General features: G+C 56.1%; 1 protein-coding gene across 3 annotated transcripts in view; it reads left to right on the forward strand.

Annotated features, from left to right (window-relative positions):
* Positions 1-26,717, forward strand: part of RGS3 (regulator of G protein signaling 3) — a 77,110-nt gene that overhangs the window by 2,623 nt on the left and 47,770 nt on the right. The window contains exons 2-15 of one of the 3 annotated variants that reach the window (XM_053962126.1): positions 2,123-2,257; positions 7,819-7,869; positions 10,626-10,684; positions 11,317-11,411; positions 12,223-12,291; positions 12,968-13,028; positions 14,329-14,419; positions 14,977-15,044; positions 19,428-19,509; positions 20,192-20,297; positions 20,560-20,893; positions 21,289-21,328; positions 24,559-24,746; positions 26,434-26,517. In XM_053962126.1, the coding sequence (XP_053818101.1) occupies positions 2,123-2,257; positions 7,819-7,869; positions 10,626-10,684; positions 11,317-11,411; positions 12,223-12,291; positions 12,968-13,028; positions 14,329-14,419; positions 14,977-15,044; positions 19,428-19,509; positions 20,192-20,297; positions 20,560-20,893; positions 21,289-21,328; positions 24,559-24,746; positions 26,434-26,517 (1,463 nt within the window). Of the gene's footprint in view, positions 1-2,122; positions 2,258-4,048; positions 4,137-7,818; positions 7,870-10,625; positions 10,685-11,316; positions 11,412-12,222; positions 12,292-12,967; positions 13,029-14,328; positions 14,420-14,976; positions 15,045-16,637; positions 16,724-19,427; positions 19,510-20,191; positions 20,298-20,559; positions 20,894-21,288; positions 21,329-24,558; positions 24,747-26,433; positions 26,518-26,717 lie in introns of those variants that run through there. The other 2 variants (XM_053962127.1, XM_053962128.1) reach the window with 2 other exon arrangements.

A 26,717-nucleotide genomic window follows, 5' to 3' on the forward strand; every position in this document is an offset into this window, starting at 1 on the left:
GGACTCTCACAGCCCAAGTGGACTCAGCTCTGGGCCTTTTCCACCCCACTGGTCCCTGAGCTGCACATTGCCCTGCTCCCATCCTGGCTGGTGCCTCACTGCTGTGCTGTGGGAAGGAGGGAAAAGGAGGCACCTGGCCCCTTTCCACCAGGAAAGCAGGAGCTTGGCATGGGAGCTGGCAGCAGAAACCCTGCCAGGCCTTCCCCAGCTCTGAACACCCCCCAAGGCACCAGGCCCTGGGCAGTGCTGGCTGGCTCTGGGCTGGGAGCCTGCTGAGGCCCCTGCAGGGTGCCAAGGTCAGGCTGACACCACAGGCACAGGCAGCCCCAGCAGAGCTGTGCTCTTTGTCCAGAGGCTTCAGAGGCTGCTGGGGTGCTCTTTGTCTCCACAGTGCCCAAAGGGGCTTGGATTTATGGCAGTGGTACAATAGGTGTCTGTGGCAGTGATGGATTGGGCTGTGCAGAGCATTCCTCCTTCCCTCCCTTCTTTGCTCTGTGTCCCTCCTGTTGCTCTTCCTTCAATTTCAGGCAGTTTTGCTGGTGGAAGTTCAGCTGAATCAAACCAGTGCCCCTGCCAGGCTTTGGGGGTGAAAATGCAGCTTTTCTAGTGAGCAAACAGCCTTTCAAGCTGCTGCCTCTGTCTAGGGGCTGGAGATATTTTGGGGTACCTGGAGGCACTGGCCAGGGTGTGGTAGGTGCTGTCCATCTGTCCATCCTGGCACACACTGGCACGGGGCTGAGGGACACATCCTGGCACCAAAACTCCAGGTGAGGCTCTCTTGCCTTTACAGCTGCTGTGAGTGTGGCTCCAGCAGGGCTGAGGGACACTGCTCTACCCCACTGACCTTCGAGGGAGTTAATCTGGGGCTCCACAGCTGACTCTGTTCAGGGAAGTGTAAAACACCTCTGCCTCACCAGTCCTACCCTGCTCATCTCTGTGGAAGAAGCCTGGGCAGATGATTCTGATCCTGCAGAGTTACTGGGCTGTGCTGGCTCCTCTGCTCTGTGCTGGGCTGGGAGTTCTCTCCACCAAGGCTCCCAGTGCTGGGTCTGTGCACTTTTGTCTGTCTCAGCATCAGATCCTGCAGCATGTTTGGATGGCTGTGAGTGAGGAGGGCCAGGCTGGGGCTGCTGTGGCTTTGTCAGGGTGCTGGACATGAGGAGAGCATCCAATTCCCCGTTTTGTGGAGTCTCCTCTGAGCCCCAGCACTTCAGCAGGGGTGGGCTGGAGCTGGGCCTGAGCTGGAGTCTTGCAAGAGTGTCCAGCTCTGGGGCCATCCACAGAAGGACAAGGAGCTGCTGGATGAGTCCAGAGGAGGCCACAGAGATTCTCTAAGGGCTGGAGCCCCTCTGCTCTGGAGCCAGGCTGGGAGAGCTGGGGGTGCTCACCTGGAGAGGAGAAGCTCCAGGGAGAGCTCAGAGCCCCTTCCAGGGCCTGAAGGGTCTCCAGGAGAGCTGGAGAGGGACTGGGGACAAGGAATAGAGGGACAGGACACAGGGAATGGCTCCCACTGCCAGAGGGCAGGGCTGGATGGGATATTGGGCAGGAATTGTTCTCTGGGAGGGTGGGCAGGCCCTGGCACAGGGTGCCCAGAGCAGCTGTGGTTGCCCCTGGATCCCTGGAAGTGTCCAAGGCCAGGATGGACAGAGCTGGGAGCAGCCTGGGATAATTGAAGCAGGCATGGAACTGGGGGTCTTTAAGGTCTCTTCCAACCCAGACCATTCTGTGATTCTAAGCCTGTCCTGAACACCCAGTTCAGGGTTTACAGATTAATAAAGCCCTGACAGGACTGGTCATCTGTTTTAAATAAAACAAAACTGTGCTGAGCAGAGCCTCTGGGATGTACTTGGTGTGTGGGATGGGAAGGGCCATGGCCAAGGCTGCAGCTGGGGTTCCTGCCAGGAGTGACTCCCTCTGAACGTGGCTCTGTCTCCTCTGTGACACTGCATTGAGTGAATTGCCGTCGTTCCTCTCCTCTGTGCTCACAGGGAAGGCTGGGGGGCGGTGGAGACAAAGCCCCATGGCAGATGAAACTGAGGGTGCAGCAGAGCCTTTGACCTCCCTGCTGTCCCTGCTCCCTGTCCTGCCGTGTCCTGCTCTCATCTCCTCTTTTCCCTGGCAGGGCCAGGGCAGAGTCCTGCAGTGCTGGAGCATCTGCCAGCAGTGACTAGGGGGCTACACGGGGCTGGACAGTCCCCGCTGCGGGGAGCCTCGGGGAGCAGGAGGAGGATCAGCCGTGCCCGAGTGAAAGGGAAAGGTGAGTGAGGGTGTGGGAGGGGCTCTGGGCCAGCCGGGGCTCAGCCCTGGCCAGGGCTGTGTGGAGGGGCCACCACGGGATGTAACATCTCCAGTGTCAGCCTGTTGTATTTTGGAGGAGCTCTGATGCTGGTGAGCTGTGCTGGAGCTCGGGGCTTTGCTCTTGGGGAGTTCCTGGCTGTGGCCCTGTCTGTAAAGAGAGCATGGAGCAGACCATGGGGATGTGTTTTGGAATGCCAGGGTGCAAATATCAACTTGGGCAGCTGGGACAGGCCACTGTGGGATGTTGTGGCATTGGCTGTGTGCCTGGCCACTTGGCTCCTGGCTGGAGGAGGAATCCTGGCTGGGATTGCTCCTGCCCGCTGGCAAAAGACCCCTTCCCTCTCTGTGTTCCCCTCCTTGTGCTTCTGGGTTTTGATAACTGCACGAATCCCTTCCTCAAGGGCCTGCAAAGCAGCTGTGCCAGATGTGGGAAGCAGGTTCTTGTTCTGGGCAGAGCTGCTGGGGCAGCTTTTCCCCTCCTGTGTCCTGGGCAGGGGTGGGTGTGTGTGTCCAGGCTGGACGGGAGATCTCATTCTTTTTCATCCTGGAGAGATCTGGCACAGCCCAGCCCTTGGGGAGGGTGTTTTCCCCCAAGAACCGTCTCCATCCAAACCCTCCGGAGCTGGTGCTCAGCCCTGCTGCCTCCCGGTGAGCTGTGGTGCAGCACCCAGAGCCGGTGGGTGCACCCCCAGCTCCTGGGTGATGGAATGGGCTGCTCTGGGCTCTTGCAGGGTGACCCCATAAATCTGGGGGGGCTGCGTGCCTCTTTCCTTGTCACATGAGAGCCAAACAGGTCACCCATGCCCTGCCACCCCTCCGTTCCGGCTCACCCTCCCAGACCGGTTCTGCCTGCAGTAATGTCCCCAGGGTGCTGTGCCTGTTCCTGCCCCGCGCTGCTGCAGCGGGACAGCTCCTTGAACAGCTGAGGATGTGCCAGCAAACCCGCACGGCAGTCCCAGGGAATGCTGGCAGCAGGGAGAGTTTTCTCTTTCTCCTGCATCTCATTCCTGGGGCACCATCGGCAGCGTGGCCGCGGCTCCGGGGTCCGCGGGGGCGGGCAGGGCACTGTCCCTACCGTGGCACTGTCCCTACCGTGGCACTGTCCCCATCCAGGCACTGTCCCCACCGTGGCACTGTCCCCATCGTGGCACTGTCCCTACCGTGGCACTGTCCCCATCCAGGCACTGTCCCCACCGTGGCACTGTCCCCATCCAGGCACTGTCCCCATCCAGCCACTGTCACCACCGTGGCACTGTCCCCATCGTGGCACTGTCCCCATCGTGGCACTGTCCCTACCGTGGCACTGTCCCCATCGTGGCACTGTCCCCATCGTGGCACTGTCCCTACCGTGGCACTGTCCCCACCGTGGCACTGTCCCCATCGTGGCACTGTCCCCATCGTGGCACTGTCCCTACCGTGGCACTGTCCCCATCCAGGCACTGTCCCCACCGTGGCACTGTCCCCATCCAGGCACTGTCCCCACCGTGGCACTGTCCCCATCGTGGCACTGTCCCTACCGTGGCACTGTCCCCATCCAGGCACTGTCCCCATCCAGGCACTGTCACCACCCTGGCCCTGTTCCCGCCCTGGCACGTGGCCACAGGTGCGGTCCCCGTTCAAGCCGCGGGGCCGATGGGAGCCGCTCCATTCAAACTGCGGCGGTTGTTCCGTGTCCCATGGAAACCCCGCTCCCTCGGGCTCGGCAGGCACGGCTCCAATTACTGCAGCTCCTAATTAGAGGTGCCGTGCCATGGAGGCTGGCAATGTGCACAGGGTCTCGCTCTGCTCCCGCCGGGCCGGTCCCCTCCTGGGAGCGTCCTTCTGCCTCAGCACGTTCGGTAAGCGCGGAGCCCGGCTCGGGGAGCCCGGGGGATGCCGCCCCGGCCGGGGTGCCGTGGGAAGAGGCTGGGGAGCTGCTGCTCGAAGGAATCGGGGCCGGGCAGCAGCTTCTGCCTCGCTGAGCCGCGATAATGCCTGGAGCCAGGAGCGCCCTGAGCCCGGTGTGGGAAGCGCTCTCCAGGTGTCCCACGCCCAGCTCGTTCTGCCCCCTGGATGGACACGAGCTGGGGTAGGGCTGCCTGGAGCTGTGCCCCCGTTAGGGCTGAGCCCTGGTTTCCTTTTCTCTCCACGAGGGTCTTTCTGTGGCTGCCTCAGGTGTGCAGAGGGGGTTTGGGGGCCCCTGGTAGCGCTGGCTCTGCGGGTGGAGCTGGCCCGGCCCTGGCTCGGCTGCGAGTCCCGAGGGAATTTGGATGTCTTGTGGATGTCCTGGCCGCTGGTGGTGTGTGATGGCTGGGCAGCAGTGTCACACACAGGGCAGCTGGGTGTCCCTTCTGGGTGCTGCTTTCAAAGCAGCAGTTTTGTTTTCTTTCAAAGCTTCTCTTGCTCTCCTGAGCAGAGCAGGTGACCATACAGTGAGCTCCTTCCTAGGGATGTTGACCCTTCCCAGGGATGCTGTTCCTTTCCCTTTTGGTCTTCTGGGTGCCAAACTGCTGAGGACAGCCTGGAAGCTGAAATCCTTCTGTCTTTGTAGGATATAGGCAAAATAACGTGGGTTCTGTGGTGCCTCCTGGCTCTGTAATGAAGTCCAGGCCAAACATCATCTCTGCAGCCACAGTTCCCCTCATAGGCTGAGCACCGCTGGTGTTCTGAGCTGCAGAGCCTGGCAGGACAGGGCCAGCACTGCCCTCTGAGTGTGACTAGGAGAGAGTCTCCCAAAGGGCTGGTGCCAGGGCAGAGATTGTAGATGGTGATTTTGGGGTGCCTTGTGCCCATGGGAACCTCCCACCCAGGCAGGATCTGGCACTGTGTCCTCTGGCAGGAATCCCCACTGGCATTTGTTAGACACTTCTTGGCTGTTCCAGCCAGGGCCAACACTGTGTTTTTCCTACAATAAAGCAGAAAAGCATTCAAGAAGAACTCAAAATTTTCCATTCCCAATTTCCATTTGTCAGAGACCATCAGTAAGGAACAGGTTTCCCTCCGAGGACTGCTTCCATAGAAGGTTGCCCTGTCCCCTCCCTTGGCCTGGCAAACTTCTCTCATGGGTGGGAACCTGTTTGATTACCATCTCGTGCTTGTTCATGCCCATTTTCCCCTGTTCTCCTTGTGCCAGTTTTGTTCCTTGGCATGAATTGCCTCTCCTGGCCCTGTGGGTCCAGATGGATGGGGCTGGGAGCTCTCTGTGTTGCATCCCTGCAAGCCTGGCTGAGTCCAGCTCTGTGATGGGATGTTCACCCAGGAGCTGCATGTGGCTTCTCCCTCTGTCCTTCTTCTGCACTTATTTTAATTTATATTAACCTTTATTTAACAGAGAGGACCCGGACAAGATGTGTCAGGGCCTCTCTGCTGTTTCCCTCAGTTCTTGTTAGGCATGTATCAGGAGATAAATCCAGGGGAAAAGGTTTCTCTGACTCTCTGCTCTTGGACTGAGGTGGGAATGCAGCCCACAAACCTGCCTTGACAGGGATTGTGTTCCTGTCCACCCAGGTGTGGCACCAGGTCACTGCTCTGCTCATCTGACAAAGTACCCCAGCTCTGTCTGAGCACAGACCTTGGCACAGCACATCCCTCCCACCAGCTTTGGCTGGATCATTCAGCCCAGAGCAGCTTCCCTCTGATCCTGGTCCTACACAAGCCAGTGAGTGCCTCCCAGGCATGAGCAGGGGTCACACGGGGGCTGGGGTGTGCTGGGGTTCGTGATCAGTCCCTTCATGTGCTTGGGAGACACTCAGGAGCAAATGCATTCAGAGGGAAACGTCCTCTGTTCCTCACAGAGAGGAGCACACCTCAACTCCCAAACCCTGCTATGGCCAATTTGTTTCTCCCCAAAAAGGCAGAACTGCCCCTCTTCTCCCTGCTCTCCTCTCCTTGGTGCTGGGGCAGCCTGTGCCAGGGGCCCTGTCCCCACAGCAGTGACACACACGGGACACGGGGCCGGGGTGACCCCGCTGTGCAAAGCCTTGGCCCCTGAGCTGCCCAGGAGCTCAGGGCATCCCCAGGGCAGGACAGTCCCCAAACTGGCATTCCCCCAAATTACCCAGCACAAAAACTTCCCTTCTCCTTCCCCTCTCCCTTCATCCCCCCTGACTCCTCCTCATGCTTGGCTACACGGGGGCAGTTTCCTTTCATGTTGTAACATCTGTTGTGCACTCACAGCAGAGCAGGCAGTGGCTGTGGGGCTGGGGCGTGTCTCTCTGCAGTCTCTGGGCTCGGTGGGGGGATGAAAACAAGCTTTGCCCACGGTGGGAGAAGGTGCCTCGGGAGTTGCCTGCTCCCATTCCCAGTATGGATGGGCAGTGTGAGACTGGAGTTGGTGTGGATGTTGGAGATGGGTGGGGAGGCTGTTAGAGGAGGGATCCTTTGGCAGGGGCAGAATGGCAGCGACTGAGGGTGCACAGAGCTGTCCCCAGAGGGTTCCCACAGCCCCAGAGATCTGCAGATGGCAAAAGAGGTTCCAGGCTTGTGCCTAAAGCCTGGAGTGGGAGGGTGACACTGGGGGACAGTGTTCTCTCTGTTGCAAACCAGTGTTAGATGTGTCCGGACTCACCCACCAGCTTCAGCCTTTGCTGTCTCACCTTCCACTTGTACAAATGCACACAGACACCATTTCCACGTGTCCATGCACATGTGAGCTGCTCAGTGGATGGATTTTTTTTTTTTGAGTGAAAAATGTGTTGTCTGAATTGTTTCAGGTTAAACAATCCCATCAGATATCCCCTCCCAAGCAAGCCCAAGCCCTTGGGCGTTTCTTTGGCAAAATGAAATGCTGAGTTTTAACTTGCAAGATGTTTATGTGTCTATACATTATGTTTACTTGCCTGTAAATGATGTTTACTCACTTGTTTGTTGTGTTTTCTAAACTGGGGAAGAAGTGAAAATGGATCTTTTGCTTTGGGGAAACTAAGGGAAACATTGTAGCAGTGATGGTTTCAGTTTTTGGGTTCTCCAGGGGTGCTGGGAAATGTTTAGTTTTGGGTCGGTCCAGAACATGATTAGAGAGCCTTCATTGCCATTGAAATCTGCACATCCTATTGAGGCTGACAGGCCCAGCTCCCAGGGAACCTTTTGGGAGGATACCCGGAGGGGAGGCAGCTCACCCTGCACCCTGTAACCATCACACCCTGACCCCGACAAACACCATGGGCTGAGTCTTCGTGTCAGCCTGAGCCTTGTGGGGGGATTTCTGGGCTGATGCAGAGCTGCCAGTGCATGGAAAAGCGAGGTGTGAGCAGGCTGGCAGAGCAGTGGTGCTGCCCTGGGTGCTGTGCCCTCACCCAGCAGGGCACAGCTTGGCTCTCCCAGCACGGACCTCCTGCACAGGGCTGGCACCAGCGGGGTTTCAGTGCTGGCAGTGCTGACCTCCGGCCTGAGCCTCTGTGAGCTGGGATGCTTCCCTCAGCTCCCTGCCTGGGAGGGGAAGGCAGGATGTGTCTGGCCCCGTGTGAGCCTTGCAGCTGTGAGGTGGGTGAGTCCTTCAGCCTGTCCTTCAGCCTGTCCTCTCCTGTCCCCTCCTGTCCCCAGGCCAGCTGAAGCTGTCCATCGAGGTGCGGGGCCGGACGCTGGTGCTGCATGGTGAGTGTGTCCCTGGGACATCCCAAACTGGCCCCAGAGCCACAGTGGGCTGGTGGTGGGGACAGCACTTGCATGCCATTCCTTCTTGCTCCTGTTGGGAGCAACCCTGTCGTGCAGTGGCACAACTGGGAGCTCTTTGATTAAGAGACCAAACTGAAATTTCCAGAGACCTTCATATGTTTGCACCCATGTGTATAAATTGCCTTTCTTTTATTCCATATGAAGAGAAAAAAGGCAAATACAATTTGGAAAGGAAAATCTGAAATGCTTTGTCTCTGCCAAAACCCTTTTGCCATATTTGCCAGGCTTTCCAAACTGTTCTGTTACCTCCAAATGCTGCAGTTTTCAACACCAGCAATATTTCTTCAATGAAAGTGTTTTGATGGTGATTATCAGAGGCCAATGGGAGTGTCAGAATGACCTCTTTTTTTTTTTGGAAAACACCTGTCTGAGGGTCTGGCACAGGCTTTACCCTCCACCTGGAGCAGCCCCAGTATGAGCTGGGTGTGAGTGATGGGGTCTTGTTCTGATGGTGACTCCAAAAGAGAGTCTGGGAAGAGGGAAATGGTCCAGCAAGGGAGCAAAGGAGGCTCAGGGTCTGGGGCTGCACATGGTGCATGCTCAGGGTACTCAGCGTGGGCAGGAGGAGGCTGTTGGGTGATATGGGTGACCCATCTGGCTTTTTGATTCTCCATCCCAACATCTTTAACCCCAGAGCAGGTGTGGCTGGAGGAGAGGCCCTTGGTGCACGCTGTCCTGGAGGAACCCTACAAACCACATCCTGAAGCACCAGAGGGGCTTGCAGAGCCCCTTTTCCCCTGTGCCCTGGGCTTTCCATGTGCTGGGTGTGTTTGTTAGGAGCACAATCTGCTGGCACAGAGGCAGAGCCACTGCTGGGCTTGTGGGGAGGGAGCTTGGCCTTGTTCCTGTGCTCTGCAGGCTCTGCTGTGCGTTCTGGCACATCCTGGCACATCCTGGCACATCCCTGACACATCCCAGCACATCTCTTGCCCCAGGCAGCCACAGAGTCCCAGCAGCAGGGCCAAGCAGCGTGGGGCAGTGTCGGGGCAGGGTCACTGCAGTGTCAGGGCAGTGGCAGTGTCAGTGTTGGGGCAGTGTGGGACAGTGGCAGTGTCAGGGCAGTGTCGGGGCAGTGTCGGGGCAGTGTCAGTGTCAGGGCAGTGTCAGTGTCAGGGCAGTGTCAGGGCAGTGTCAGGGCAGTGTCGGGGCAGTGTCGGGGCAGTGTCAGGGCAGTGTCAGTGTCAGGGCAGTGTCAGTGTCAGGGCAGTGTCAGGGCAGTGTCAGGGCAGTGTCGGGGCAGTGTCGGGGCAGTGTCGGGGCAGTGGCAGTGTCAGGGCAGTGGCAGTGCCACTGCAGTGTCAGGGCAGTGGCAGTGTCGGGGCAGTGGCAGTGTCAGGGCAGTGGCAGTGTCAGGGCAGTGGCAGTGTCGGGGCAGTGGCAGTGTCAGGGCACTGGCAGTGTCAGGGCAGTGGCAGTGCCACTGCAGTGTCAGGGCAGTGGCAGTGTCGGGGCAGTGTCGGGGCAGTGTCAGGGCAGTGGCAGTGTCAGGGCAGTGGCAGTGCCAGTGTCAGGGCAGTGGCAGTGTCGGGGCAGTGGCAGTGTCAGGGCAGTGTCACTGCAGTGTCAGGGCAGTGTCAGTGTCACTGCAGTGTCAGGGCAGTGGCAGTGTCGGGGCAGTGTCAGTGTCATGGCAGTGTCAGTGTCATGGCAGTGTCAGTGTCAGGGCAGTGGCAGTGTCAGGGCAGTGGCAGTGCCACTGCAGTGTCAGGGCAGTGGCAGTGTCAGGGCAGTGGCAGTGTCATGGCAGTGTCAGTGTCAGGGCAGTGGCAGTGTCAGGGCAGTGGCAGTGTCATGGCAGTGTCAGTGTCAGGGCAGTGTCAGTGTCAGGGCAGTGGCAGTGTCAGGGCAGTGGCAGTGTCAGAGCAGTGGCAGTGTCAGGGCAGTGGCAGTGCCACTGCAGTGTCAGGGCAGTGGCAGTGTCAGGGCAGTGTCAGTGCCACTGCAGTGTCAGGGCAGTGGCAGTGTCGGGGCAGTGGCAGTGTCAGGGCAGTGGCAGTGCCACTGCAGTGGCAGTGTCGGGGCAGTGGCAGTGTCGGGGCAGTGTCAGTGTTGGGGCAGTGTCAGTGTCGGGGCAGTGGCAGTGTCATGGCAGTGGCAGTGTCGGGGCAGTGGCAGTGTCATGGCAGTGTCAGTGTCGGGGCAGTGGCAGTGTCATGGCAGTGGCAGTGTTGGGGCAGTGGCAGTGTCGGGGCAGTGGCAGTGTTGGGGCAGTGTCAGTGTCGGGGCAGTGTCAGTGTCGGGGCAGTGGCAGTGTCGGGGCAGTGTCAGTGTCATGGCAGTGGCAATGTCGGGGCAGTGGCAGTGTTGGGGCAGTGTCAGTGTCGGGGCAGTGGCAGTGTCAGGGCAGTGGCAGTGTCGGGGCAGTGGCAGGATGGGCCGTTGTTGTTTAACCGGAGGATCCATTTGGCTCCAGGGAAGGGAGAGCAGGGCTGGGGGAAGTCGGGCAGAGGGAATTCAATTTTTGCCACCTGGATGCTGAACTGCTCTGCCACCGATCTCAGTCCAGGCTGCATTTATAGCACGGGTGTGTTAAAGGCAAAGTACCATCAACCCCTGCCCCTGTCTGAGGGGTTTCTGCCCCACAAGGAGGGATCAGCCTGTGGAGCAGAGCACTGTTGGGTAGGAAGATGCCTTCCCTGCTGCTTTGGGATGTGACCATTTCATTTCTTTTGCAGTCATGGAAGCAAAAGGTCTGATGGGAGCAGAGTGCCGTGCGTGCGACTCCTATGTGAAGGTGGGATCTCCTGGGGCTTTGCTCAGGGAGCTTTGTGCTTTTTGGGGAGAGTTTTGTGGTTGGCTCCTCCAAGCTTGCTCTGCACTATTTTTCCCTTCCCCTTCCTTCTCCATCCTGCTCTGGAAGAGCATCCCCAGCATGCAGGGAGCTGGCTGGGCTCTTGCCCAGCGCTGGACAGCTCACGGGTTTTGTTGGCAGTGTCTGGATGAAGTAAAAAAGGGGAGGACAGGACCCTGCTGAGGGCTGTGTCAACCATTCCTTGCAAGAACATCCCAGCGAGTGCCCAAAGCCTGGTGGGGATGTTTGCTGGCACAAACAGGGTGGGTCTCCTGCTGGGATGTGCACAGTGCTCTCCTGAGAGGGGGTGCGAGTCAGACCCCAGCCAGCCACACTTGTGTACATCACTCGTGATTTTTCTGCTCTTTCCCCTCCCTCCCCTTCCCCAAGCAGTTTTGTAATGCAATTACCCCACAGGCAGAAGGGTGGAGTGATCAACCACCCATTATCACGGGCTCAGCAGGATCTTTGAGCTCAGCCATCCCTACAAGTGCCTGTGCCAGTGTCCTGCCATGGCAGCTGGGGCTGGTGTGTGCTCTGGGAATGTTTACATGCTGCTTGTTTTCCTCCCAAAGATGTCCATTGTGCCAGATGCTGACTGGAAGTGCAGGCAAAAGACGAAGATAGTGCCAGACAGCAAAAATCCTGTGTTCCATGAGCATTTTGTGTTGTGAGTATGGCAGGGCAGAGGCAGTTCTGGGCCATCCCTCAGCACTGAGCAGTGGGGACCCCGTGCCACGGTCCCAGGGCTCCCTCCCCACACCACAACACTGTGTTTGCTTTTGCTTTGTGATCTCTAATAAACACGCAGCACGCCTGAGCAGCTCTGCTGCTGAGATGAGGAGTGACAGCCATTATTCTGCTGCTTTTTGTAGCCGAAGTGCCTTGAACTTTTGGGCAGAGCTCTGCAGAGCTGTCAGCACACACAGTATGGCAGCGCTGCTCCTGCATGCTCAGACTGTCTTGCTGGGCAGGAGTTGGACAAACACACTCCATTTCCTAGACCTGGCACCTGCAATAGTGTGACTGAGGAAGGTAAAAGGGTTTCCTACAGCTCCTGCATGGGAAAGGAGCTGCATGACTTAGTGTTTGAGTAGAGCTTGTCACTGCTCGTGATGGAGGCTGTGCCAGCCCTCTGACCCGTGCAGTGTTGGATTTGGCACAGGGTGGTGGTTTCAGAGCATGAACTGTGGCTTGTTCCTTGCATTTACCCTTTGGTGTTGGATGTGTCTTTCTGCAAGATTATTTCCCCCCTGAAACCACATGAGTGGTGTCCCCACACCTGCCCAGGAGAGGTCACATCCCCTTGCAGGTGTCTGTCAGGAATGAGCAGATTGCTCTTTGGGGAGGTGCTGCAGTGCTCTGTGCAGAGACTGCAGGAGAAGACCTGGCTGTGAAAAGGCTGAGGAGTCTGTGGCTGTGAGGGCAGCCCTTGCTGAGTGCTCCTGGGGAGGCTGATGGGCTGTGCCCTCTTGTTACAGCCCAGTGAAAGAGGAGGATGAGCAGAAGCGTCTCCTGGTCACAGTCTGGAACAGAGAGAAGAATTCCAGGTAAGGGGCTGTCAGCTGTCGTAGGATCCTTTTTGGGTCTGTTCAGGGCTGTTGTGCCAGAGACCCTGCCCCCTGCTCTGGTCACCCCATGTGAGCTCCTCCAGGGCCCCGGGCCCCAGGGCTGCCCCTGACCTCAGGGCTGCTCTGCTCAAGGGCTTGGGCCAGGGATGTCCCAGCTGGGGTCACACTCGTGAGCAGCCAGTGCTGGTGAGCATCATGGGCAGAAAACCCTGCCCTTGGCACTCTGTTGCCATCGGTGCTGCTTGGTAGCCACCAGCTGGGCCAGCATTTAAATCCCTGTGGCCACTCATGCCTGCATTGTTGGCCAAAGCCAGGTGGGGCTGGAGTGGGCTGGGACCTCCCCTCCCTCTGGGGACAATTCAGCGAAGGCACCAAGGGGCCTGGCACCTTGCAGGCTGTGCTGCCAGCCCAGGCAAGTGCCACCTTGGCCAAGCTCCTGGCAGCACCAGGTGGGCTTCAGCCCAGCTCCTCCTTGCCCTGCAGATGTGCTTACACCGTGTCTGCTCAAACCACAGAGCAGGGGCACGTCCTGGGCACTGCCTGGCACCCAGCATGTGCAGGGATGGCTGGGGGCTCCCTGGACAGGGGTGCAAGGGGGGACCTGGTGCTCCAACAGGCGTGTGCTGACAGTCCCTGAACTCTGGTTGTCCTGCAGGCAGAGTGAACTGATCGGCTGCATGAGCTTTGGTGTGAAGTCCCTCCTGTCCCTGGACAAGGTACCTCCGTGTCCCAGTGCAGGGTGGGGCTGGGGCGTGTCTCTCTGCGGTCTCTGGGCTCGGTGGGGGGATGAAAACAAGCTTTGCCCACGGTGGGAGAAGGTGCCTCGGGAGTTGCCTGCTCCCATTCCCAGTATGGATGGGCAGTGTGAGACTGGAGTTGGTATGGATGTTGGAGGTGGGCGGGGAGGCTGTTAGAGGAGGGATCCTGGCACAAGGGATGGCACTCTCTTTGGCAGGGGCACAGAGTGGCAGCGATTGGGGGTGCACAGAGCTGTCCCCAGCACATGCTGCCTGCCCAGTTTGCGGGGGGGGACACAGGACATGGGGCCAGCCTGGCATGGGTCACATCTGCCACGTGGGCGAGGGGGTGTGATGGTGGGACACATGCAGGAGTCTGCCTGATTCCCAGCAGTGTGCTGATGGGCAGAGGGCAGACACGGCGGCTTTTTTTGGCTGTTCCTTCAGGAATTCTGTGCCAGAATCCCCGTCCCTGCTGCGGCGGGTTTGGTCACAGTGCTGCTGCCCCGGCCTGGCTGCTGCTCGTCAGTACAGCTGGCTCTGCCTCCCTCGGGCAGGGCTCCCGTGCCAACGGCTCCCAGCGACCACCGAGGCCTGGGAATGCTTCATCCCATGGGAATGCTTCATCCAGCGGGGAGGGGTTCTGTCCCTGGGCAGCAGAATATCTCGGCAAGCTGGAGGGGTTTCATGGAAGTATTAATACATCCCCTGAGCTCGCAGAATCACAGAATATCCTGAGCTAGAGGGGACCCACAGGCAGCATTAAGTCCAACTCCTGCACAGACAATCTCACCTGGTGCCTGAGAGTGTTGTCCAAACGCTCCTTGATTTTTAAAATTTTCTGGCCTGAGGTGTGGATGTTTTCTTCATAGCAGGAGACTAAAAAGGAGCTGTTGGTGGTGGTGGCCTGAGAGGTGGATGACAGGTGGCTTAAGCATGGCCTCCTCTGAAATTTGGACAAGTGAGGTGCAGCTTTTTTAAAACAGTGTGGTGCTTGCAGGGCCTCAGCAAGGCTGAGATGAAGTCCTGTCCCCTGGCTGCTGCATGATAACTGCTGGATATCCCTCTAAAAACCTGGCATCTTGGTGCTTCAGTGTTACTCGTTCTCCCCTTGCAGGGAGGATGGAATTTTAGCTGTTGCTGAGAGAAGGACTGTGGGCTCTGTGTGTGTGTGTGAGAGCAGGTCTGGGCACCTCTGTGGGCTGTAACTGGGGCAATGGGGTGGGTGCAATGGGGCTGAGCAGCTGCCCAGCATGCACAGCTGCTTCCTTCCCCACAGGAGATCAGTGGCTGGTATTACCTCCTCGGGGAGGACCTGGGCAGGACCAAGCACCTGAAGGTGGCCATGAGGAGGCTGAAGCAGAGCACAGGTGTGTCCCACCACGGGAATATCCCAGGGGGGGTTGGCAAGGCTTGGAAGAGGAGTCACTGCTGTGTCTGAGCCTGTGTGTGGAGCAGCCCCAGCCCCACCGCACCCTGAGTCCCAAGGGCACTGCTTGGCCCTGTGGTGCTCAGTGGGCACTGGCATCCCAAAATCTTGTGGGGTGGGGATTTTGGCTGGTTCAGCAGTCCCTGCTCTCCCCTTCAGCCTCACTTCTGGGGTTCTTTGGGGACCCCAACCCTGCAGCCACATCTCTCCCTCTTGCTTGGCTTGTCCTCATGCTGCCTCCTGCCTCTCAGACTTGGGGCTCATTGCTGTGGCCACACTGGTCTGCCTTGGTCTTGCAGTGCTGCCAGGGTGTGGAGGAGCAGAGGCAGGGTGGGGCAGCAGTGCCCGTCTCAGGTGTGCAGCCACCCTCGAGCTGCTGCCTGGAGGGGATGTGCCCGTGCCATGCAAAGGTCTCATGTGCAGTGTGGGATTGTCAGATGTGCTGTCACACTCATGGGGCCTTTTCCTTTTTAAAAAATATTTAAAAAATCATTTCAGAAGTCAAGCCAGAAAGTCAAAGTGCAGCCCAGGAGAGCCAGGACACTGTGACCCTGCAGCAGCTGAAGGTGGGTGTGACAGGGCTGTGGCCCACCAGCACTAGGAAGATGTGGGGTCAGGTGCCTGCCTGAGGGGTTTCCAGAGAGCCAAGGGACAGTGTTTTAGTGAGGGTGATGCTGAGGTGAGGGAGCTCTGTCACCTCCCTGTCACACCATGGCTGTCACAGGCAATTTGTTACCCCAGTCAGGCCCCAGCTGGTGGAGGGGGTGATTTGGGTGCTAACCCCCATTGCCCCAGGGACCTCCTGTTTTCAGGTGTGTTTCCACTCCAGACAAAGCAGCAGCACTGCCTGGGATGGCAGGGCTGGGCAGACAGGCTCCTGCCCCACAGCACGGGCCCCTGCCCAGCTCCGTGGCTCCTTGGACACGTCTGCTCCTCTCCTCCTTCCAGGACAGTGTGCTCTGGAAAGGGAAAGGCCTGTGGTGGAGCCTGGGTGATTTATAGGAGAGGCAAGGATGGGAAACGGGAACACAAACACATGGTTTGCATCGGAAACGGGGCTCGGGCGGCCCCGTGATTTATCTGTGCCGAATTCCGCCCTGTGCTTCCCTCAGCTGCATTTGCAGTTATTTGTTTTACAGCGCAGGGCTGAGCAAGACAAACAAAGCCAGCGCCCCTCTCCTCCCTTCCTCTCCAGCAGTCGCCACTGACTTGAAAAGTGGTGGCTGGGAAGGAAGGCTGCTCCTCCTTCCAGCTCCAGCTCCAGCCCCAGCGGGCAGTGCGGCCGCCCGGGACAATGCTCTGATGGCTCTGCCACCATGGCTCCCCTGGGAGTGCTGAGGCTCCTCAGCTCCCTCCTTGGCTTCCCTAGCCCTGTTACCCCAGCTACTGTGCCTGAGAACTTAGACTTTGGGTTCCCTCCAGCCTTCCCTCCTTTTTCATCCCCCTGTAGGAGTGTGGGAGGTGTTTTCTTCTCTGTTGGAACCCCATCTCCAAGGAGTTTTGCCCAACTGTGGCACTGGGGCAGCTGAGAGCCTTTCTGGGTATCCTGCTGCTGGCTGTGCTCAGAGTTCCTCTTGGCCTTTAATTCCCAAATTCCACCATGGATGCAGCTCAGTTGACCTTGGTGCTTCCCCCTTGGTGACTTTATGAGCACAAAGCATGGGGACGTGCATGTCCTCTGCGTCTGTGCTTTCAAAAACAAACTCTTTTTTTTGCTTCTATAGATCCAAACCTCTGATTTTTTTATGAGTGTGGAGTCGTGTCTTTCATGGAGCGAGGCTCTCACAGCCAGTGCCTGTGAAACGCCGCTCAAACATCCTCTAAGTGTTTGTGAGAACGTCGCAATAACAAAGTGCTCCGTGCGCCTGAAGAATGCCACGGGAACAAAAGCCACATCAACAGAGCTGGGACTAGGGAATACTAAAGAGTTGACAGGAATTTTAATATAAAACTCTCTCTCTTCCTCGTCAGTGAGGGTTTTCAGGAAGCCTCTGGCTTATCGTAAAGCGGCATACAGCGCTCGCAGGGGCCGGGGAGGTGAAAGGTGGCTTCCTGCCATTCTTCTCGGGAGCTGGGTTCCCATGGGCGGTCATGCCAGTTTGACTGGGGCTCCTTCCACTGTGAGGAGTCCGGGATCGCTGCGGGAGCCGCGGGGTTTTCATGGGCTCGCAGTGATCCGGGGGCGCCAGCCATGAACCGCTTCAATGGACTCTGCAAGGTGTGCTCGGAGCGGAGGTACAGGCAGGTCTGTATCTCCCCTGGCATGAACCCCCGCGTGGCTGCAAGCCTTGGGCACATCTCTGAGTGTCTGGGAGCTCTCTTGCCGTGGCTGGATGTGGGAAATGGATTTGTAGAGAATTCTTAAAGCTTGACAGAAAGCTCTCATAGTGTGCATCTGTATGTAAACTTTCAGATAAGAAATACTGACTTAGAAATGCCATGGAACAGGACAGACGTTGAGAGATAAATGGAACTAGAAATAAGTTTCAAAGGATGGCCTTGCAAATAAGACTAGATACTTTGGAGAAATAGAACTATGAAAGGTGTATTGTAGTAGGACCTATGAGGGGTAATTTTAGATGATTGGCTTTAAGGCATTTACAGCATGGTGTGGCAAAAAGCTGATAGGCTAAGAAACACTTGTATTGTAGTTAGGAAATAGTTTTTGATTGTGATGGCGTGAATTATAACATCTGTATTGTCTCACCTTCACATGAGACTGAAAATGGAATGAAAGTTTTTAAAACACCTCTCAGTTGTCCCATCTCTGGGTCAGGAAAGGGGTTAATCCGACAAATGGATTCTGTGAGTGCTGCTTGTGATGCATCGATTTGGTGTTGTTACAATTTGTAAATTCCAGTGAGGGTAGAAGGAAAGCATCTTCACATGGGTGCCTGTGGCTGGTCTCTGCCTGTTGCTGCAGTGGAGAAATGGGCAGGGAGGGGTGCTTTTTAAATAGATATAAATTATTAAAATATATAAATATATGTAAATATAAAAAATATATTTATTGTCCAACTTGCAGGTAGCATGCTGACAATGACCATGTTAAGCTGCAAGGTGTTGTCTGAATTTCCCCCTTATTAGAGAAGAAGCAGGCACAGCAGGCTGCTACTGCCTCTTTTAAAATGATTTTAGTGTTTTTGGGAACCAACAACACTTATTTCGTGAGGAGTAGCTCGCTGTACTGGTTCCAGTTTTCCCAGTGCACAATGCCAGGTGCTGCTTTTCCGTGTGCAGGTCCCAGTCTCCTGCATTTCAAAGAAATATTCTCTCTGTGGTCTGGATTGGGACTCCCAGCTCAGGGTCAGCTTCTCCCTGTGCTCCTGAGCTCATTGTTTGGGTTATTCCAAAGCTGCTGTGGGGGACAGCAAATACTGGGAATTACAAAAGCAGCAGAATTCCAAACCCAACTGCCCCGTTCTTGCCAGGGCTCTGGTGACCATCTTGTGCAGGAAAGCTTTGGCTGAATAACAGCTGACTCTGCTTTGTCTCTTAGAGCTCCTCAGATCTTTATTTTGAAAATTTCCTCTGCATTTTTTGGTAAAGTTTGGGTACGTCAAGCCTCCCCACCCACCTCCCAGCTCATGGTAGATGCTCATAGTTCTTTACTTCTGTGCATGGCAGCAAAAATGGGCAAACAATGGGCAATGACTGCCTGTGATGGCCATGGTGGTGGAAGCTGAGGAGCAGCAGCAGGGAGAAGCTGCTCTTCAGTGGCACAGGGCAGGTGGGGGGCAAGGTCAGCCAGCTCAGGGAGGAGGAGTGCGAGCCCTGACACAGGGGAAGCCCTGGGCTGGGAAGTGCCCGTGGAGTCTCCGTGGTGGGAGAGATGCTGGGCTGGCTCCTGAGGTGCCAGTGCTTGGTGTTGGAGATGAAATCACAGGATATGGAATATCCTGAGCTGGAAGGGACTCACAGGGACCATGGAGTCCAACTCCTGGTTGGACTGAGCTGTGAGGTTCATTCAAAGGTGCAGAGCCGCCTCTTTGAGGAGCCAGCAAACTCCAGAGAGAAAAATAGTCAGTGGAGTGGGACTGGATCTGTGTTTTGATCCTGCCAGGGCAAGCCAGTTTCTCTTTTGAAGCCTGATTTTATGCTGAGCAATCATGGAGGGACAAGGTGCAGGGAAATGAAATCTCGCTGCCTTTGCCCTCCTGTGGTAAAGGAACCATATCACCTTCTTGGCAACTTCTGCTGAATTCCTCATCTTCCTTCTGCCTGTTTGTTCTCAAAATAATACAGGTCAGATGTTGGATTTTTAATTTTGTTTTCTCTGTCAGTAAAACAAGCATCTTGACTAATGTCTTGGGGGCTAATCAGGTATTTACAGGATCTGTCACGCTGAGCTGCTTGCTGGAAGCCAACATCAAAAAATAAGTATAATTTTATTAATAAGCTCAATGCTCCTCGAATCAGGAGGAGAAATGAGCCTAAATCAACCCAACATCCATCCTCTCCAAACTCAGTGAGGGAAAACACACTCAGCCCAGGGAAGGGGGTGATGCACACAGATGTCTGGAGGACAGGAGCCTGCTGAGCTCGCAGCTCCCTCCGGAGCAGGGGAGTGCTGCTATTTCTGTATTCTCCAACAGGAAATGAAATGTTTAAGTGATTTGCTTAGAGAAGTCAGTGTCAGGGCCAGACTGCCAGGTTTTCCTTTGCAATGGCTTCTCAGACCTTTCCTTACACTTGGAAGAGCTGGGAGCAGAGTGTGTGCTCTGAAATAAACACTCCTTTCTTGGTGTTCCAGAGAGCCTTGGCTCAATCTGGCCCTGCCTTTTAGCACCCTTTGCACCCTTTATCCAAGGGGGTCTCAGTGACAGCCCTTCCCCATCTCTCAAATACTGTGTGCCAGCATTTCCAGGGGCTGTGGGGCAGTGTGGGAATGAGGGGGGAATCATCACACGCAGTGGCTGCTCTCCCACCTGACAGGTGTCTCCCTGCAGATCACGATCCCTCGGGGCACTGATGGCTTTGGCTTCACAATCTGCTGCGATGCCCCAGTCCGTGTGCAGGCAGTGGACTCTGGTAAGAGACTGGATCCTTTTCATCCCTCTTGATTTGAATGAATTATTGCTCCTTTTTTGCTTCCCAGAGCTGGTTGTGATTCTGGAGCTCTCACACCTTGCAGGACTCTGGGTACCTCCAAGAAACGTCATTAGATGAATTCTGTGTTGCCTCTAATGAGGTCAGAGGCCACTGGGTTAGCACTGTGTCACTATTTTGGCAATGTTTTGCAGTAATTTGCAGAGATTTTTTCCCCTTCCCTCTCCAACCTGAGAATTGTCTGTCTGGTTGGGTGACCTTCAGAAATCATTTGAGGGGAAAGCAGGTCAGAGGGGAGCAGGATTGTGGGAATCCTCAGTTCCCTGAGTAGAGCCTCTTGCTGTGGACCTGTGGGATGGACTTGTGTTTCCAGTGTGCCCTGTTGCTCCCCACTACACCCCAGGAAACATGGGCATTTCATGCAGTAGCTCTGAGGAAGGACTGATGGCTCTATCCTGGTGCCCTGTGCGTGTGGATGTGCTGCAAAGTGAAACTCCAGGCTGGCTGACCCCACTTCATTTTCGGGTGTGGGTGTCAGATGGGGTTTGGAGGAGTGAGTGGTGCAAGCTGTGGGACTCTCTGGGTGTCTCCAAGCTCCAGGGCTTCTCCTCCACCTCCCACTGAGCCTCCTGCCTGGCAGGTGACTGGAATTTGTCCCTCTCAGGTGGCCCAGCAGAGAAGGCAGGTCTGCAGCAACTCGACACGGTGCTGCAGCTGAACGAGCAGCCTGTGGAGCACTGGAAATGTGTGGAACTGGCACATGAAATCCGGTGAGTGCTTCCCAAAAACCCCAGGGCAGGGAGAGGTGGTTTGGGGGGCCCAGGGCAGGGCAGTGGGAGAATTGAGTGACTGTGGGAAGGGGAAAGCTCTGAGGGATGCAGGACACTGGGAAAGGATTCCCTGGAGGAGAAGGAAGGATGGAGGGGCTGGGGAGCACAGGAGAGGGGCAGAGGCTTTGGAGGGAGGAAGGGCTGCAGGGCTCGTGCCTGGACATGGTATTCCAGCCCTGATTTCCCCACCCCATCTTGCCAGGAACTGTCCCACGGAGATCATCCTCCTGGTGTGGAGGCTGGTGCCTCAGGTGAAGCCGGCCCACGAGGGCATGACCCGCAGGTCCTCCTGCAAATCCGCCTACGACCTGCAGTCCCCTCCCAACAAGCGCGAGAAGAACGGCCCCGCGCAGGCGGAGCAGCGCCGCAGCTGCCACATCCTCTATGATGGCACCGAGGGGCTGGGGCTGCACACCTGGGACAGGTACACGGAGCTGGGCAAGCGGGGCCAGAACACCCTGCCGGCCCTGTCCCGAGTGCCCTCTGCTGCAGACCAGAACTACATCATCCTGGCCCCTCTGAACCCCGGCAGCCAGGTAGGGCTCAGGGGCTGCACGTGGCTCTGGGCTGCAGCCTCTCCTGGCCCCTGCTTCAGTCTTATCCAGCATCATCTCTAAATATTTGCCAATTTTACGCGCCACACCTCTGTCCCTTGGTGGAGCTTTCACTCCACCAATGTTTTCCTAAAACATTTCCCTGCTGCCTCCCTTCAGGGCTCACCCCAGGGATATGGGGAGGATGTGGGGACTGTTCCCACTGCACAAGACCACACTGCAAGTCATTGCTCTCACTTTCTTCTGCAAAAATGTTTTTTTCCCCTTTCTGAAGTGCTTTGGCTTGGCTGGGTTTGGCATGTTAACTTTTGTAGCTGGTTGTTGTCACTGTACCTGAGGCCTGCTGCAGGTGACCGTGTCCCCTCTGTCCCTTACAGCTGCTGAGGCCCGTGTACCAAGAGGACAACACCACTGTGGGTAAGCTGTCCCTGTGCTGGGAGTGCTGCTCAGAGCACCCAGCCCTAAGCTGGTCTTCCTGGCACCATCAACTCCTTGCCCCGAGCCCTGTGGAGGGCTCATGGTTTGAGGGCAGGAGCAGCAGCCCAGGGATTTTGGGTGGGATCATCTTCCCACTGTGGCTCAAACCCAAAAGCAGAGGGGAGCGAGGCATGGGGTGAACCTAATGTGAGAGAGTCTGTGGGAGCTCACAGAGGGCTCTGCTGGTGGGGATCTCCCAGGGCAGGGTGAGAACCTCCCAGGGCAGGTGAGAACCTCCCAGGGCAGGGTGAGAACCTCCTAGGGCAGGGTGAGAACATGCAGTGTGAGAGCTCTGAGCATCTCGGTTCCCACATGTCCATGGGCCCGTCCATGACGTGTTTCCTCCTCAGCCATGAGGCCTTGCTGGGAGAGCTGATCCTTGCTCTGAGACTCCTTCAGTGCCTCAGGAGTGAGGGTGGCTGTGGCTCACATCTGTGCCAGCAGTTGTGCCAGATTTGAGGAATATTCAAGCCCTGGGCTGCTGCAAAGTCTCTGGGCAGCTCTCCTCAAAAAACATTTGAAACAAACTCATAACACGAACCACAGCTGTGACAGATGTGTGTGGGATGCCTGGAGCTCCCTGGGGATGGTTGGACTTGTGGGAAGAGTGGGCTGAGGTGGGTGGCAGGGCTGGGCACTGCAGGAATCCAGGTCCATGTGGAAATACCCTTTGTCTGCTCATGGATTTGGGAGCTTTGGGGGGCTGTTCTTGCCCTGGCCTGTCTGGATGCCCTCAGGATGAGCTGTGTGTCCCTAGGAGAGCTGAGCTCTTGGAGGAGTGTGAACCCCTCAGCATTCCCTGTGTGGTGAGGGCACAGCTGGAAAACTTGGTGCTCTCTCTGAGGTGGGACAGTGTCCAGAGAAAGCTGAGTGTGGGGCTGGCAGAGCACTGAGGGGAGTTCTGGGGAGCAGGAGGAGCAGTGTGGGTCAGGCCCCCGTGCCTCGGGTGCTCCCAGCCCTGGAGCTCTGCAGCCAGGAGAATTTTCCACTCTCAACTGCAGGGGATGTTTTGTTCTGTGGATAATTGCAGCTCTTTCCTGCTGTTTGTGGATCCTGTGAAAAGATGAGCTGGACCACGGGGACTTGTTCTTACAGTGGGGTGGGATTTGAAAGGCTTGGGCTTCTTCCTGTAGCAAATTTTGGATTTTTATGGATTTGTTTTTAATTATTTAATGTTAAGTTCAGAGGGAGGAAGGTGTCAGTTACCCTGAGCAGGGATGAAGTGTGGCAGCACAGAGCTGCCCACCCAGTGACAGGAGCTGACATTTGGGTGTGTTTCTGTGCCAGGACCTGTGCAGGTGATTATTTCCTCTGATAAAATGAGGTGATTTAGGGATAAGAGCAAAAGCAAATCCTAAACAGCCCAGACAGATCTTATCTGGCCTGTGCTGAGCTGTCTCTTGTGCTTCGATGTTATCTGGCAGTGCAACCAGGAAAAAGGGAAAAGGGAAAATGTCAGGATTAATGCACTTAGAGGTGGAAACAAGCTCTTAGGTCATGAGGGTGCCCCCAGCAAAGGCAGCTGTTCCAGGCAGCAGTAAACAGCCGAGCTGGCTTCCCAGCTCAGGCTGGCTGGCTCTGTTGCCTTTATCTGGGAGTAAATGTGCTATTTCCTAATGCTTAATGGAATATGTAATGCTGGGCAGGTTTGTGTGTTTGCTTTGGACAAGACCTTATCTGCCTCGGGCCATGGTCAGGAGTGTTTTGGCTCATTTCTGCCTGGGAAGGTTCTGGGCATCCCTTACAGTGTGAGGGTAAAAGGCTCTGTGGTGGGAGCAGGAGCTCCAGGGTGGCTGCAGGGAGGGAAGGAGAGGTGCTGGGGGTCCCCAGGGAGCTGCAGGAGGGATGCTCCTTCCTGTTCCTGAGACATCCCTGAGGGGGAGAAGGAGAACGCTCCAGCTCCTTACTGGATATGTTCAATCCCAGTGGAGAGCTCTGCCTGCAGCCCCAGGCTGGCTCAATTCATCAGCTACAGGAGGAGAGAGGAAGGAAATATGTTGATTTTTCAGTGGGGCTTCTTTTGAAGGTGTGAATTTTTGGTTGGAGAGCCATGCAGTTCCTGTTGGATCTGTTGCCTGTGAGTTTTAGGGCAGAGCACAGGTTGCTGATGTCCAGCAGGATGTGGTCTGGGCTCTGCTTGAGCAGCTGAGGTGGGAGGCTGCAGGAGAAAGCCTCCAGTAATCCCTCCTTTGAGTGAGGATAACTCTTCAGGGAAGAGGGACAGACTGAAAACCAGTCAGGGTGCTTGGGCCTCTTCCAGCCCAGAATGTAATGCTGAAAAACAGAGGATGATGTGATGCCAGCCTCATGAACAGTGAGGTCATCCTTTATAAATACACCCAATGTCTGAATAACCACTGCTGGCAGCAGCAGGGATTGATCCCAGCCATGAACGTTTGTAACTTCTGCCTGTTTCTCTGACACCTCCTATCTCAGTATCTTCTGAGAACTGTGATTAACCCACTGCCCCACATCATGACATTCCTGTACTTTGCTAATTTCCATGCTCAGAATCCAGAGCAGGTAGGTCTTGTGTGGATAAAAATGTTGAAGTTCCTCTCCAGCAGCTCCTTTAGGCCCTGGAAAAGGCTCTGAGGTCTCCCTGGAGCCTTCTCCTCTCCAGGTGAGCACCCCCAGCTCTCCCAGCCTGGCTCCAGAGCAGAGGGGCTCCAGCCCTTGGAGCATCTCAGGTGTCTTCTCTGGACTGGCTCCAGCAGCTCCAGGTCCTTCCTGTGCTGGGACCCCAGAGTGGGACAGAGTACTGCAGGTGGAGACTCACGAGGGCAGATCAGAGGGCAGAGCACTGGTGGGATGTGCTGGCATGAAGCAGAGCTTGCTGTGGCCACCCTGGGGTCCTGTTTGTACCTTCCAGCCATGTATGTGCTGCTGGTGGCACCCACTGAAGTCCTCGGGCCACCAAGCAAGCAGCTCTGGAACAAAACCACACAGGGACCTCTTGTTTGCCATTAGAAACAATGGAATCAGTGCTGTTATTTCATGAATGCCTGGGACTCCTGGACAGCTGAGTGATGCCTGTGCCTGCAGCTCTTGCCTCCAGCAGTTCCCCAGGGTTTCCATGCCCTCCTCCAGCCTGGGAGAGCAGGACTGGAGTGGGCAGAGCTGGAGCTCTCTCCTCATTCTGTTTCCTTCTGCCTCCTCTGTCCATCCAGGGAATGGCTCTAAAGGGAAATCCCACACGGGCTCTGGGAGGAAATCCAGGCTGATGAAGACTGTGCAGTCCATGAAGAGCTACGGGAACTACCAGAACTGCACCATAGTGAGGCCTCACATCCCCCATTCCTATGGCACCTACGTGACCCTGGCCCCCAAAGTGCTGGTGTTCCCCATCTTTGTGCAGGTCAGTGCAGCCAGGGGGGGCTGGGATGTGCTCAGGGCCCGGGCTGGGGCTGGGGCTGTGCAAGGATCTCCCTCCCAGCAGGATCCCTGTCATGCTCAGCTCTCCTCTGGAGCTGGCTGCACTTGGCTCAGCGCTGGGGGCTGTCTCGAAGGGAATTGTGTCCTGCCCAAGCAATTCTCTGTTGGATTTTTTTTTCTCATTTTCAGCTTTCAAATGTGGCCCTTGGTGCTTGCTTGGGTCAGGAGGAGGTGTCCCAGCTTTTGGGCTTCAGACCTAACTTTGGAATTGCAGATCAGTGTGGTTCTTCTTGGTGGTTCTTTGTGCTGTCGGTGTGTGCAAAGTGGTTTTAGTTTAGCTGGTGGTCACACTAAAATTTGGGCAGCCTGTGCCAGGGCCTCACCATCCTCACAGGGAAGGATTTCTCCCCAATATCCCATCTCTCCCTGCCCTCTGGCATCCCCCTTTGTCCTGTCCCTGCATCCCTTGTCCAAAGTTCCTCCCCAGCTCTCCTGGAGCCCCATTAGGCCCTGGAAGGGCTCTGAGCTCTCCCTGGAGCCTTCTCTTCTCCAGGTGAGCACCCCCAGCTTTCCCAGCCTGGCTCCAGAGCAGAGGACAAGGATTCAGAGCAGTAATGGCTTGACAGGGAATGTTTTGCCCCCACAGTTCCATAAGCTGTTTTAAGACAACAGCCCTGAATTTGGTGCTGGTAGCTCTAACTCCCTCTGTGTCCTTCATTTTGTCCTTCATATGGCCAGAACCCCAAAATTCTCATCTGCTCCATGTATTTAAGTACACTGCTGATGAATCCCTTCCTTTCTGAGCCTGTGGGGACCCCTTTGTCCTCCTGTGCCAGTGGCATTGTCAGCTCAGCTCAGCCTGAAACCATGGTGCACATTCCCTGTCACTCCAGCCTGAGCCGTGGGCTGCCTGAGGCCAGTGTGGGCTAGGCTGGAGCTGGGGGCCGGTGTTTGATCACCTCCCTCCTCCCTGATGGCACTTGGCTGAGCCCTCAGCTTGTTTTGGTAGGAACACGACTGGCACTTTCTGCTTCCTTATTCCCAAACCTCATCCTGGATTGTGCCTGGGAATCTGCCACTTCAGGAGCTGCTTTTTCTCTCTGCACTGTCACATCTGCAGGGCCCTGTGCAGATCCCCTCCTGTTCCCACTATGCTGCTCCCAAGGGTGGTCCAGGCTGGTGCTGCAGGGTTTGTTGAGCTCTCAGGACACATGAACCTGTCCCATTCTCCAGCACTGACTGGGGAGCTGGGTGTGGCACAGGAAGGGACAGAAATTCTTAAAAGTGGCTTTGAGAGTGATGCACACCATCTGGTACAAATACTGGTGCCTGAGGGACGTGGGAACCTGACGTGCCAGCACTGTGGTTGTGCTTCCTGCTGACAAACACCCATAACCCCCCCGTGCAGAGCAGCCCCTGCTGGTCTTTTCACAGCTGGGGCTGGCGTAGGTGTGAGTGCAAGGCTTTGTTTTCTCCTGTGACTGGACTGCAGACTTTGTGTCCTTCTGAGCACAGTGCGGGGTGGCTTCTCCCCGAGTGAGTTACAGCTCAAAGTGAAGACAAAGTGGGTTTGGTGGGTGGAAAGTGTATCTCACTAACCACACTCCACTGGAAGGTTTGACTGTTTCTTTTGTTTACTTTTTTTTTTTTTTTTTTCCATCCGAATGTAGCCCCTGGATCTTTGCAACCCAGCCCGGACTCTGCTGCTGTCGGAGGAGCTGCTCCTTCACGAGAGCAGGAACAGGACTACACAGGTAAAACTCTTCCCTGTTTTCTGAGCCCTCCAAACCTGCTCTCCTGCTGTCTTACATAGAGGATTGAATTGTAGAATCACCATGCTTTGGGTTGGAAGGGACCTTAATTATATAGATGTGATACTTGGAAAGGCTTCTGGACAGTTTATTGTGGGATAAACTAAATATCAAAACTCTTCTGTGCTAGAAATCAACTATTG

This window comes from Vidua chalybeata, chromosome 21 (assembly GCF_026979565.1).
Source record: "Vidua chalybeata isolate OUT-0048 chromosome 21, bVidCha1 merged haplotype, whole genome shotgun sequence".
Classification (NCBI taxonomy): domain Eukaryota; kingdom Metazoa; phylum Chordata; class Aves; order Passeriformes; family Viduidae; genus Vidua; species Vidua chalybeata.